This window comes from Gallinula chloropus, assembly GCF_964237585.1.
Source record: "Gallinula chloropus genome assembly, chromosome: 4".
Taxonomy (NCBI): domain Eukaryota; kingdom Metazoa; phylum Chordata; class Aves; order Gruiformes; family Rallidae; genus Gallinula; species Gallinula chloropus.
Genome location: NC_140088.1, coordinates 83,651,135 through 83,664,654, shown reverse-complemented (window position 1 = coordinate 83,664,654; position 13,520 = coordinate 83,651,135). Strand labels below are relative to the sequence as shown.

General features: G+C 56.2%; 1 protein-coding gene across 1 annotated transcript; it reads right to left on the bottom strand.

Annotated features, from left to right (window-relative positions):
* Positions 1 to 77: 77 nt before the first annotated feature.
* On the bottom strand, positions 78 to 9,206 carry EMX1 (empty spiracles homeobox 1; the record flags this gene model as incomplete). Its single annotated transcript, XM_084262790.1, has 3 exons — positions 78 to 245; positions 6,244 to 6,428; positions 8,846 to 9,206. 3 exons carry the CDS (start codon positions 9,204 to 9,206, stop codon positions 78 to 80), a joined length of 714 nt encoding a protein of 237 aa, XP_084118916.1.
* Between the last annotated feature and the right edge of the window lie 4,314 nt (positions 9,207 to 13,520).

Below are 13,520 nucleotides of genomic sequence, written 5' to 3'. Positions count from 1 at the left end.
GGGGATGCCGCCTGTGTCCCCCCCTTCCTCCCCCGGGTTCCTCTCCATGGTGGCTGCACCAGGAGCCTGTCCCTGCCTTAGTCGTTGGAGGTGACGTCGATGTCTTCTCCGCTCGACTGCTTGGTGGCGAGGCGCCATCGGTTGATGTGGTGGGAGCCTTTCTTCTTCTGATCCGAGTCGGGTCCTTCCTCCTCCAGCTTCTGCCGTTTGTATTTCGTCCTCCTGTTCTGGAACCACACTTTCACCTGGGGGAGAGGGAGAGATGGGTGCTCATGGTGGGGGGTCCTGGCACAGCCGGCCCTGGCAAAGGATGGTGTTGCAGCCAGGCAACAATGCAGTTTCCCTCAGAGATCAGCGACAAGAAGTCCCTGTCCCCCCCTCCCCCAGGAGAGCCCCCGTGGCCACCCTGCCCTGCCTCAGTTTCCCTTCTGTCTGCGGCAAGGTGGGATGGAGGGGGATACAAACACAGGAGGGTGGAGGGTGCAGCATGCTGCTACCTCCCAGCTCTGCTCCTGGCCTTGTAGAAACTCAAATGGGTGAAGGACACTCAGTCACACCTCAGACACGGGGCTGGCCGGCGCACAGGACTGTCCTTACAGCCCCCTAACCCGGTGCCCATCACCTTGGTGCCTGGCCTATGCCCTGACTGTCACAGCATGACAGGAGCAGCTAAACCCAGCACCCAGCTAAACCCACACCTCCAGTGTGTATCCCAGGGCCAGAGTGGCATCATTAGGCTTGGACCGTACTGTACATAACCAGGTAACTAATTATAGATGGATTGTAATTACAATTATGGATCATTAATTCACCACATCCCAGTTTAAGGAAACCTTTTCCACCATGACAGTGGCCAAACACTGTTGTAGGAGCCCAAAGAGGCAGCGAGGTCTCCACCCTTGGAGATAATGCCTTCCCTGCCTGCCCAAGGCCCCGAGCATCCAGCGCTGGGAGCACGGCCCGTGGTTGGGGCTGGACACAGCAGCACGGACATGGTGGTTGGTTTGGGATGCTGAAAGCACCCACCTGGTCAGCGGTGTGGGATGCTGTGGGCACCCAGGTGGCTGGTGCAGGACGCCGGGCAGCCAGGGATAGGGGATGCTGCAGGTGGGGTGCAGGATGATGCAGGTGGGGGTGTGGGATGCTGCAGGCAGCAGCCTTGGATGCTGCACTGGGGGGCTGTGAGATGTTGTGGGCAGCTGCATGGCATGCTGCAAACAGGGGTGCAGGACGCCGCAGGCAGGGATGCAGGATGCCGCAAACAGGGATGCAGGGATGCCGCAGATAGGGATGCAGGACGCCGCAGGCAGGGATGCAGGGATGCCCGGCTTCCCAGGCCCGCAGGACACTAGGTGCCGCTGCTCGGCCGCCGCTGCCAGCCCAGCCCAGGCCAGGCTGAAGCGTTCACCCATTCCCAGGTGGTGCGGTGCCTGCAGCCCTCCAACAGCCAGTGCCGCCCCGCATCCCTCGCGCCTGTCACCCCCTTTCCCCCTTCTCGTTCAGCATGAATTGCCGGCACTGCCTGCGTTCTGAGAGCCTTTCACACCTCGCTGCATTCCCCGGGCGAGCAAAACCCTTGCAGGGTGCTGCACAGCCGGTGCCATACGAGCCCTTGACTTTAAGGCATGCTTAGGCTATTGAAACAGCTGCTTTATGGCCCCGGTACATATTATAACCCCCCCGCCCTGGACTCAAACCATTTGCTTTCCTAGCTTTGGGGCATTTCTGGAACAATACCGAGCTGGTGCCTTTCATTCAACAACTGCAAAGCACTTTGCAAACTTTAATTAAAGCTCTTGGCCCTCTGGGAGCAGGGAAGTTGCCTTATCCCTAAATTATAGAAGGGGAAACTAAGGCATAAAGCAATTAAGATGTTTGAGCAAGGCTCTGTGGAAATCAGGGGTGGGTGTGAAGCAGCTCCCACACGAAAAGCCTTTCCGCCCCAGCTGGTTCAAGGCTGAGAGGCACAGCCAGGTACAGCTGTCTTCTGCAGGATGAGTCTCCCCTGCACTTCCTACCTGGTTCAGGTGCGGGAATGGGGATGTTTCCAGGCTGGATGGGCTCCCTGACCCCTTCAATACTGTCTCTCTTGCTCCAACAAGCCAGAAGCCACAAGGAGAGAAGTGTGAGAACCTCGCAGTGGGCAACGGGGGGATAAGCTGCCCCCTACGATGCCTCATCCTGACTCCAAGAGTAATTGGTTTAAACCCCCAAGCTCAGGGGGTTTTATCCCTTCCCAAACCCTCACTGCATTAACTGTTGTCATGCCGGGTGTTTGTGCATCCGGCCGGTGTGATGCTCCCAGGGTCACTGCCAACCCATTCCCTGGGACTGGCCCCCCTCTCACCAGCATCCCTGTGCTCCTGCTGCGGGATGGGGATGGTCTGTGGATGGCTCCTGTGTCCTGGTCCTGCCACTACACACAGCTCCCATCCACGGCTTTGCCTGCACACTCGATGTGCTCCCACCCGTGCAACAGCCTGTGGGGTCATTGCAGCCACTGAGAAATCACTCTCTGCTTCAGGGATGCCCACAGCACCCCGGGAAGCTGCTCTGGCTGAAGGTGACACTGCCACCACCAAGCTGAGGACAGTTAAAATCCAGTAGCTTTACGTGCAGCTCCCCTGCACAACGGCCCGGTGAGCCAAACCCTGCTGAAGGCTGAGGGCACCAGGATGGCTCTGGGTGGTGGCTGAGAGGAACCAGCTCCACCATCACTTCAGGCCAGACACGGTGACACTGCTTGGGCTGTGTTGTCACCCAAATGTGCCCCCACCTCAGCAGGCAGCAGAGCTCCCCTGGGCATCAGCTCTGCATCCTCACCTATGCCTGCACTCCCAGGCAGCCGCTTTCTTCTCAAAACACCCCAAAACTTTTAAGAACTTGTTTCTGGGGACAGTCCACAGCCAGGGACCACTTCCAGCCCTGGCAGAGCACAGGGTGACCTGGTTTTGCAGCATGGCCGCTCTCCGGCTGTATCTGCGATGCGCATCTTTCTCCTCCTGTGAGTCCCAGGCATTTGCTCAGTTAATTATTACTGCTCTGACCAGCGTGGCTGCAATGCCCAGCTGGCCCCGACCCACAGGCTGCTGCACCTCCATCCCTGCGCTCACGATGCTGGGAGGGGATGGGGGGATATCCCGTGTCTCCCTAATCTCCCCGATCCCCCCACTCAGCAGGACTCAGTGTGAGGCCCTTTGCTTTGGGATGGCAGATTCAAGACCCTGAGTGGGTTTTGCTCCATGTAGTGCCCGGGGTGGTGGGGAGGCTCTGCCCAGACAGCCAGGCTGCGTCGTGCAAAATTAACTCACGGGAATTATTTCCCAGCCCAGCACATTTCCCCAGGAGGTGACGCGACCTGACGCCACCAGCAACGGGCACAGCAGTGCGACCTCCTATGATGCCCGGCCCAGCATGATTGCAGCACACAGCTTGGTACCCCAACCTCCTCCCTGCTCCCCACCTACCCAGTACACGCATCCCACCCCCGGCACACCAGCCCCAGTGCACCCACGCTGCCTGGCACCCCCGCGGCACGCCGACCACGGGGCTCATGATGCCATTCGGCTCAAATACACCATATCCCCCTCACATCATCCCCCCACAGAGCCCTCCCTACGCACACTCCAGCCTCATGCCACTCACTAAATGCTTGCATTTGCTTCAGGACCCCGCACTGCTGCTGGATTGTCTCCCATTCCCTTGTATTATTATTTATTTTTGGTGGTGTTGCACGGGCCTGTATTAACCCCACAAACGCAGCATCCCGGTAGGAGAAAGGATGGGAAGGGGTTAAACATCTCCACCCTTCCCCACCCTATATCCCAAGGCATTTCCTGATGCTGGGCAGGTTCCCTTCCCCTTTTCACCTTCCCCCTGGGCTGCTCCAGGTGTTGCTCCCTGGCTGGGGGACCCTGAGACCGCACAGCCCAAAGGGCAAAACTCCCTTTTCTAGGGAAAAAAATCAGCTGGGAGACAGGGCCAGGCACAGCCACCACCAGCAGCCCCTCCAAAAATAATAAAACCCACTAGAGAATAATAAAACACACCCAGGCATGGGTTTGGACATGGGGCTGGGTGTCTGCCACGGGTGAAAACACACCTGGCTCACCCCGCATCACACCGGGGATGTGTGTCACCGAGAGCACAGGGGGTGGTTTTCCACAGGAGGTTTGTGCATATATAAGATTCATCACTGCAGTAGTAGTAGCAGCAATAATAATAGTAATAATAACAATAATAATCATAATAATGATGTGACACCAACAATAATAACAACACCTGGTTTTGGCACATCCACGGGTCAGGCTGGCTTTCCCACCCTGCCAGTCCTGGTCCTTTGATGCCCATCCCATATGGCATCCTTCTCCTTGTTGGGGTTATTTCCTTTCAGGTAATTAAAAGAAGATTTTTTTAATTTTTAAGGTCCTTTTTTTTTTTTAAAACAATGAAGCCGAAGGGGAAAGAATCTTTCCTGACACCCCACAGGTCTCCCTGCAGACCTCTGCCGCTGCTGGTCCGGATGCTCTTTTCTCGCCCGCAGTGCCCGGCTGGAGCCGTGGGGCTACGGGAAGGATGGAACCAGCCCCGGCCTCCCAAACGCCTCCTGCTGGGACCTGCACTCGCTCCCTGCCCGTAAGTGATGAGTTGCCAAGCGGCTGCAGCAGCTTTCCAGACCCATGGAAATACCACACAACAAAATGCGCTGCAGTGCATTAAAAAATCAAAATATCTCTGTTGCTGCTCTCCATTTCTAAATGCTCAGCCAGGTTTGGGGATGGATGCCTCTGCTTTCCCCCCCCGCCAAAAATTGCATTACTGCGTTTAAACTCAGGGCAACGATGCAAAATCTGAGCTCCCCCTCGGGCATCTCGCAGCTGCCCTTTCCGCCCGGGCAAGTTGCTGTTTGTTCTTTGACCTTTTGGTTGTTTTTCATGGTTTGTTGTTGTTTGGGTTTTGGGGGGTTTGGGGTTGGGGTTGGGGTGGGTTTTTTTGTTTGTTTATTTTGTTTTTTTCCTTTAACATCATTTTCATCCCAGAAAGGTGACAGATGCAGCAAGGAAAGGACCTGAGCTGGGGTGGCAGCTATTGCTCCCTGAGAGCTGCAGGACTTGTTGGGGAAGGTGGGGAGAAAGGGAGGATGGAGGTGTCAGGATAGCATCAGCGTACAAACGGCCTCTGGATTTTGTGAGCTCGGTCCATCCTCCCTGATACCCGCAACTTTCAGTTCCCTCCTGTCCCCATGACAGTGACATTTTCCTCCCAGTAACCTCCCTCTCACAGAGATGCATTTGGGGGTTTTGCTTGGCAGAGTCTGGGGAAGGTTGAGCCGGTCTGGTACCAGGAAAACCCACAGCTCCAGCTGTATTTTCCAATTGAATTAAAGGATATAAATTCAATTAATTCAGAATATAGGCCAAATTACCTAAGCAGAATTTGGAGAAAACTTTCTCCATCGACTCAGTTTCTGAATATGACTGGAAATAGCATCCCTTTGCCCAGAGCATTTGTCAACAGCTGCTCTCCAGGACATGAGGCTTGGACACACACACACAGAGATGCTCAGCTCCGACCTCCCTGTTTTCTCCCAGCACCGTACACTCCGCTGTTTCCTTTCATCCCCACGGTCCTCCTGGGCCTTGTCATTTCTAAATGCCTGTGAAATATCCTTTCTAAAAAAATCAGAAAGTTGCAGCTGAAATAAATGCCCTGCATCAGACACCCATCTTTGCACCCACCCTGATTTTAGGGCACCGCGGCGTTTGTGCACGACACCAAAGCAGCACAAATTGAGGCGCGTTTTTGCAGCTCTCCAAGCAAGGATATCATGCTGCTGCTCTGGTTTTAACTGGATTTTAAAAGCCATATATTGCTCTCAGGGAAAAAAAAACCAACCCCAAACAAACAAGAAATACCACTGGAAAACCGCTCTGGAGAGTGGCACGACGCGAGACCTGCATTCCCAGACACGAGCCCTGGCAAGGCTGACCGACCGCAAGGACCAAACACTGCAGCAAGATAAAAAAGCCCAAAGCCATCCTTGAGCCCAAGAGAATCTGCACTGTTTGGCCACCGTTTCCACACGGGATTCCTGGACAAACCCAGCTGGGATTTTGCAAAGCGCAGCCCCCGGCCCTGCCATGGGGTCGGTGCTGTCTCTGCCGCCCAGTGCTGAGCTGGTTCCACCGGCGGATGGGCAGATGGACGGTGGGACTGGCGGCTGTGAGGTGGGCAGAAGAGTACCTGGGTCTCGGAGAGGCTGAGGCTGCTGGCCAGCTGCTTGCGCTCGGCGCCCACCACGTAGTGGTTCTTCTCAAAGGCCCGTTCCAGCCGCAAGAGCTGCGACGGAGAGAAGGCGGTGCGGATGCGCTTGGGTTTCCGGGCGAAGGGGCCGTGGAGGAGCAGGCTCTCCTGGGACACCTCGCTCCCTGCGGACAGAGAGAGGAGTCATGGTCCTGTGCTGGCACCCCTGGTCCCCCTGCAGCTCCCTCTCTGTGGGACTGGGGGGTGTTGGGGAGGCCAGAGAGGATAGCTAAGGGAGGACTGGGGGGCCCTGGGCATTTTGCTGATCCAAACTTGCTGCATTCATCCCCCCCCCAGACACCGCAGTGCCGTGGCCATGCTCCCTCCCTGTCTGTCCTCATTCGCGTGGTGGGGTTGGACACAGGGCAACCGGAGGGGAAGGGAAAGGAGGGATAATGAAGGAGAGGGAGAGGGGGCAGGCAGAGAAAAAACAAAGAGTAAGAAAGGATAAAAAATAGGAGATGGCAAGTGACAGGGGAAAAAGGAGACAGAAAGGGGAAAGTGAGAAAGAAAGGTAAGAAAGGAAAGAAAGGGGGGGAAGGAAAAAGAGAGAAAGAAAAGAAAAGAAAAGAAAAGAAAAGAAAAGAAAAGAAAAGAAAAGAAAAGAAAAGAAAAGAAAAGAAAAGAAAAGAAAAGAAAAGAAAAGAAAAGAAAAGAAAAGAAAAGAAAAGAAAAGAAAAGAAAAGAAAAGAAAAGAAAAGAAAAGAAAAGAAAAGAAAAGAAAAGAGAGAAAAAGAGAAAAAGAAGAGGTAGAAATAAACGAAAGAAAGAGCGGCAGAAAAGCCGAAGAAAGGCGGGCAGGGAAGAGGGAATGCAGGGTCAAGCAGGGCAGGCAGCTGGAGGGGCTGGGAGCGGCGCAGGCAGCGCAGTCCCGGAGCTGCTCCAGGACGGGCCGGTCCCGGGATGGGCCCGGTCGGGGCGGCGGGGGCCGGGCCGGAGCCGTGTCCCAGCGGGCCGGTGCCCCCGGGCGCCGCCGGTAACGGCCTCAATCACCGGCCGAGCTGCCGTAGCCCGGAGCCAGGCGAGGGGTTGGTGCTGAGCAGATAACCCTAATCTGGGTCCTCCGGCCCGGCCCGGCCCCCGGGACCCCCCGGGCACCGCGGCGGGGCAGCGGGGCCAGCGAAGGGACAGGGGAAGGACGGGCATGGAGAGGAAAGAAAATGGGAAAGGAGAAACGAAAGAAGGAAACGAAAAAGGAAAAAGAGGGAAAAGGAAAGGAAAGGAAAGGAAAGGAAAGGAAAGGAAAGGAAAGGAAAGGAAAGGAAAGGAAAGGAAAGGAAAGGAAAGGAAAGGAAAGGAAAGGAAAGGAAAGGAAAGGAAAGGAAAGGAAAGGAAAGGAAAGGAAAGGAAAGGAAAGGAAAGGAAAGGAAAGGAAAGGAAAGGAAAGGAAAGGAAAGGAAAATACAACAGAGAAAAAGAAAAAGAAAAAGAAAAAGAAAAAGAAAAAGGAAAAAGAAAAAGAGAAAGAAAAAAGAAAAAGAAAAAGAGAAAGAGAAAGAAAAAAAATAGGAAGAAAGAAAGAAAGAGAAAGAGAGAGAGAAAGAGAAAGAGAGAAAGAGAGAGAGAAAGAAAGAGAGAAAGAAAGAGAGAAAGAAAGAAAGAGAAAGAAAGAAAGAAAGAAAGAAAGAAAGAAAGAAAGAAAGAAAGAAAGAAAGAAAGAAAGAAAGAAAGAAAGAAAGAAAGAAAGAAAGAAAGAAAGAAAGAAAGAAAGAAAGAAAGAAAGAAAGAAAGAAAGAAAGAAAGAAAGAAAGAAAGAAAGAAAGAAAGAAAGAAAGAAAGAAAGAAAGAAAGAAAGAAAGAAAGAAGAGAAAAGAAAAAATGTAAAGGAAAGGAAAAGGAAAAAAAAAAACAAAAGGAAAGAAAAGAAAATAAAAGAACGAAAAGCAATTCTGTACAATCAGTAAGAGTGCTGCCGTGCAGTCGAGATCCACCGCATCTTCCCCGTCGTTCCCGAGCAGGCGAAACCCAAACTCCCGGCTCCGCCAGCCGCGGGGCCGCATAGGGAGCCGGCAGCGCCGGTCCCGTCCCCGGGAGCCCCGTGATGCCCGGCCGGGACCCCGCGACGGCCGAGGCGGAGCTGCCGCGGGGCTGCCCCGGCCACCCCCCGCCCATCCCCCGCCCGCGGACGGCGGCGATGCCCGGGCGCGGCACCGGCACCGGGGCTGCGGGGCGGCCGCACGCCGGCTCCAGGGCTGCGGCTGCGAGAGCGCACCGGCACCGGGCGTGCAAACGCGCCGAGCACCGGGTGTGCAAATGCATCGGCGCTGGGGCGTGCAAAGGCGCCCCGGCACCGGTGTGCAAGTGCGCTGGGCGCCGGTGTGTAACGGCAGCCGGCGCCGGTGTGTAAACCCCCGGAGCACCGGCCGTGCGTGCAGGCACCGAGCAACAGGTTTTGCCTCCGGGTCTCCCTCGGCCTCCCCGGTTAACGGGCCCCGGTGCCGGGCAGGGCGGGCAGCAGCCCTCGCTCCGCGCCTCTCCGCGCCCTCTCCGCGCCCCGGGAGGACCGAGCCCCGGTCCCGGTTTGGCGCTGCCCGCAGCTCACCTTGGAAGCGGTGCCCGAAGAAGCGGTTCCGCAGCACCCAGGGGTAGAAGTTCAGCGGGTCGCGGTGTTGCGGCCCGAAGAAGGAGTGGGGGTGCGGCAGCGCCGAGCCCCCCAGCTGGTGCGGACCGACGGGCAGCGCCGGGTGCCCCACGGCCTCGGGGAAGACGAGCTCGGCGCTGCCGTAGAGAGCCCGACCGGCGGCGGCAGCGCCCTGGAAGCCGGGGGCGAAGGCGGCGGCGTCGGCGGCGGGGCCGGGGTAGCCGAGGGCGGCGGGACGCGGGGGGTCCTCGGGGCTGAGGTGGGTGTCCTTGCCCACCAGAGACTCGATGGTGAAGCAGCGCTTCGCAGACGGCTGGAACATGGTTTGAGCCGAGAGGGAGGGGAGGGGGGGCCGGAGCGGGGCTGTTCCTCCGGGTGCGTGTGTGTGTGTGTGTGTGTGTGCGTGTGCAAGAAACCTCCCCCTGGGCAGCGCACACACACACGCGCGCACACACACACACACACACACACACACACACACACGCCCGGTCGCCCACCCGCGGGCGCCCACGCACCCGCAGAGCCCCGGGCAGCCGGTACAAATACGGCCGGTACCTGGCGGGGCCCGGAGGAGGGGGCGGCCTCACCTGCTCGGGCCGGGGCCGGGGCCGGGCGGGCAGGGGGAGGCAGGGGCAGGCAGGGGGAGGTAGGGCAGGCAGGGGGAGGCAGAGGAGGCAGAGAGCGCCCGAAAAACTGGACTGGAGCCGCTCCCGCAGGCGCGCCGCGAAGTTGTGGGAGAGGGGCTCCGGCTGCGGGTTTGGTTTTTTTCTTCTTAAAAAAAATGTTAAATTTTTTTTTTTTTAAAAAATCCCCTCTCTTTTTTTTTCCTTTCTTTCTCTTTTATTTTTTGCTTTCTTTTTTTTTCTCCCCTCTTTTTTTTTTCGCTTTTTAATTAAATAATAAAAAAAAATAACATCCGCAGCGACGGTGTGTAACTCCGCGGCTCGGGGAGCTGCGGGCCGGGTGGGAGGGAGCGAGAGGAGGTGAAATCCTCCCCCGCGCCCCACCGCAGCTCCCCGCCTCCCGCGCAAGCTCCGCTCCCCTCCGCGTACCCCCTCACCCCTCTCCAAGGCAGGACCTTGCCCCCGGACAGAAGCCCGCTCTTCCCACGGGTCCGATCATGCCCTGGAAAAGGAAAAAAATAAATTAATTTAAAAAAACCCAAAAAACCCAAACCAAATAAGTCGCGATTTCGGTTGGGTTTTCCCCGGCGCGCCGGGGGAGAGGGATGCGCGGGGTGCGCAGCCCCTACGCGGGCCGGTCCCGAGTTCACTCCGCAGTTTGGCTCTGCTCTGAGTTTTGTTGGCCCGCGGAGGCGGGGGCCAGCCCTCCCCTCCCTCACAAAAGGGGTTGAAAGTCTATTTTCCACTTGGCTGGGTTGAAATACTCCGCGCGGGCACCCGCGGATCCTTCCCCCCGAGGAGAGCAGAGCGCTGTTGCGCGCCCGCGGGCTTTCCGCGGACACGCTCCCGCAAGAAGCGGGGATGGGGATGAGGTGGGGGGGGGAAGAAAAAACCCCAAACGTGAATCCCCACAGAAATTAAAAGCCTAAAAACGAGGCGAGCGCGTCGCCAGAGCCCTTTTATTTGTATTTTTAATTTTTATTTCCGACGGAGAGGAGAAATAATCTACGTGTAAAATATATAAACCATAGATTTATATAAAATATGGAAAACAAGAAGCGGGGCTAGGGCAGCCGGCTGGCCGAGAGGGCACCCGGGCGCGAAGCGGGGCGCACCAGCGGAGGGAAGGGGAAGGGAAGAGGGATGCGGGGATAGCGCTCGTCTCAGGCGCGGAAGCCGTGCCCGGCTCCGGACCATTGGTGGAATTTAACTTAAATCAATTGATTATCATTTAATTCAATTCAATTTAATTTAATATATATATTTTTCTGGCTCTTTTCTTTGCTCCCCAGCCCGGGCCGGGGGTGGGCGAGGCGGGGGCGCGGACCTTCCGTCCCCGTTCTCCCGCAACCTCCCGTTGGGGCCGGGCGGTGGCAGAGCCGCGGGCCGCGGAGCTCTGCGCGGGGCAGGGATTTCGTTTCGTGCGGATCTCGCCGGCTTTCAGCATCTTCTGCGGGGGGAAAAAGAAAAAGCCGGCCGGGCGCTGGCTGCTCGCTGCAGGAATCCCCGCCGCAGCATCACCCCTCCGCGCCCCATCTCTGCAGGAGCCTTTTTTTTGGAGGGGGAACTGCTTTGATTTGGGGGATAAATCGCCTTCTCGGAAAATTACAAACCTTTAAGCTGATTTATTCTTTTTTTTTATTATTCCCCCTATTCGCCCCGGTGCTTTTCAGTCCCGGCTCGGTGTCCAGGCGAGGCTCCCTGGATGCTCCGGAGGAAGCCAGAGCTCTTTGGGAGCCGGGAAGCTGCTACGCTGAAACCAGGAGAGAAACCCAAATTTATCTTCACATTTCTTTTTCCCCCTGCCGCTCCCAGGCCTGCTCCCACCTCCAGGATAATTCAGGCAGGACCTTTATCCCCCCGTGGGAATAAATCCCAGCCCCCCAGGCGGGTGCCTTGCTCCAGCCCCCAGTGTCCCCAGCTTATTAGGAGGAAAACTTTAGCGCCTGCATCCCCGGGAGGAGGTGATCTGGGAGCAGCCAGCCTTCCCGCTGGATTTCTGGCCAGAAGGAGCTCTGGGTGGAGGAGAAAGACATTTTCTTTCTAACGAAAGAGCGGCAGAGCGTGCCAGCGCAGCAGAGGGACGTGGCCGGCAGCAGTGGTGGGCAGGCAGGGCTGGGCAAGGGGGGTGCTGCACCAGGATTAGAGGGTGCTGGTGGGGGAAAAAGGAGGATCTGATGCTTGTTAAAATACAATAGTGAGGAATTTCCAAAGAGCAAACGAAAGGGGAAAGAAGGAGAGGGCGAGGGGGACAGGACAGGCACCAAAAACTGGCCTTGGGGTTGGGGGTAGACAGTCTGCTCCGGGGGTGCTTGGGGACGGGCAGATGGGCAGCGGGTCCATCCCCGTCCATCTACATCCCCCTGCCCTAGCCACTGCTCCACTGCTTGCCTGCCTGGGCTCAAATCCCTGCCTGCACCCTTTCCTCTCTCCACAGCAGCCCGGCAGGAGCAGGAAGGCTTCCCCGGGGCTGGACCCGGCACACTGCAGCAGGTGCAGCCCGTCCACCCGCCTTGTTAATCTGTAACACGTCGGCCTCCAGCATCAAAGGGCAGAATGTGGAAAATCAGGCCCCGGCCCCGGAGCGTGGCCACAGGCACAGCTTGCCGGGATGTTAAAAGTTGACCAGACTTCAAAGTGCTGGATCATTTCCTCCTAACCTCTCCCACCTGCTCTTCCCATGGGCTCAGCTCCTTGTCTGGCCTGCATTTCTTCTCCTCATCCTTCAAGTGTGGCCCCAAAGTGAAGAAGGGAGGAATGGGACTGTATTTTGGGCTGGGGGCATAAGGAGCTCCCAGGCTTCTCCCCCTTTCCTGCTTCTTCAGGTTTTGTTTATTTTATTTCGCTCAGTTCAGGGATATGCTGGATGGAATAAACTGACCCTACACAACCCAGTGGGCTTTAGTGACTTATTCATCTCATCTCCCCCAGTATCCCTTTTCTCAGGTGTTTTTGTCAACTGGTCCTTCAGTGGTGGATGGGTGGGTGGGTGGATGGAAGGATGGATGGATGGATGGATGGATGGATGGATGGATGGATGGATGGATAGAGAAGAGATGGGAATGGTGGAGATGATGGTAAATATGTCCATGGGACTGGATGGATGTGAGTTAGCTGTAGTCTGTGCAGTCAGGCTGATGTTGAGAGAGCATGTCACCACCAAGTCTGGGAATGGGAAGCCACCATAGCTGTGGGCTGGAAGAGGTCAGTCCAGCAAGAGGAAATGCTGCCAGGTCCTCACCTACCTACATAATGGTCACACTGGCTTTTCCATGAGATCTGCATCCACCCTCTCCAATCCAGTATCCAATCCAGTATGGTCTGACTGCTATGTTGGTACAGAAACCCTGGGTTCTGGGTTGATGGGTCCTGATGGGCTTCCAACAGACCCAAACTGGGAGATGAGGTGTGAGAGGCACAAAAGCCAAAGGGCTTGTGCAAAACCACACAGAAGCTGATGAGAAAAGATCCCCCCAACCCATGTCCTTCTCATGCCTTGTCTCCTGTGTTGGGTGAGCTCTCAGAGGTGAGACATCCTGAAGGGCATTTGATGTGGACACAGCTGTGGCTTTGGTGGCTTGCACTTGCAAAGCAAACAGGGTCTTGCATCCATCTCCTTGTAGACACTTAAAACCCCAGCTCTTGAAAGAGTCATCTCCAAAGTCTGAAACATCTCCAGATGATCATGTGGGTGCACATAGCCTTCACTAAGCTTTTCAGAAAGCTGCAGCACCCTTGGCCATCTGTGAAAATGCCCATCCTGCTGTTGAGGCTGCACCTGCACCTGGGACCGAGATTGCTCTGGTCATTTCTGCTGGGAAAGGTGGTGCTACAGGACTGTGGGTGTGAGGAAAGTCATTGCAACTTGTTAGTTGAAAGTGATGTGCAGAGGTTGGGCACTTGGGGACCTTTCCCCTGACCTTGTGCCTGACCTTGGGGACCCAATTTTCCCTGTTATGTCCTGAGTGAGTGGGGTGATGGACTGGTTCTCCCACACCAAAGCCCATGGAGAG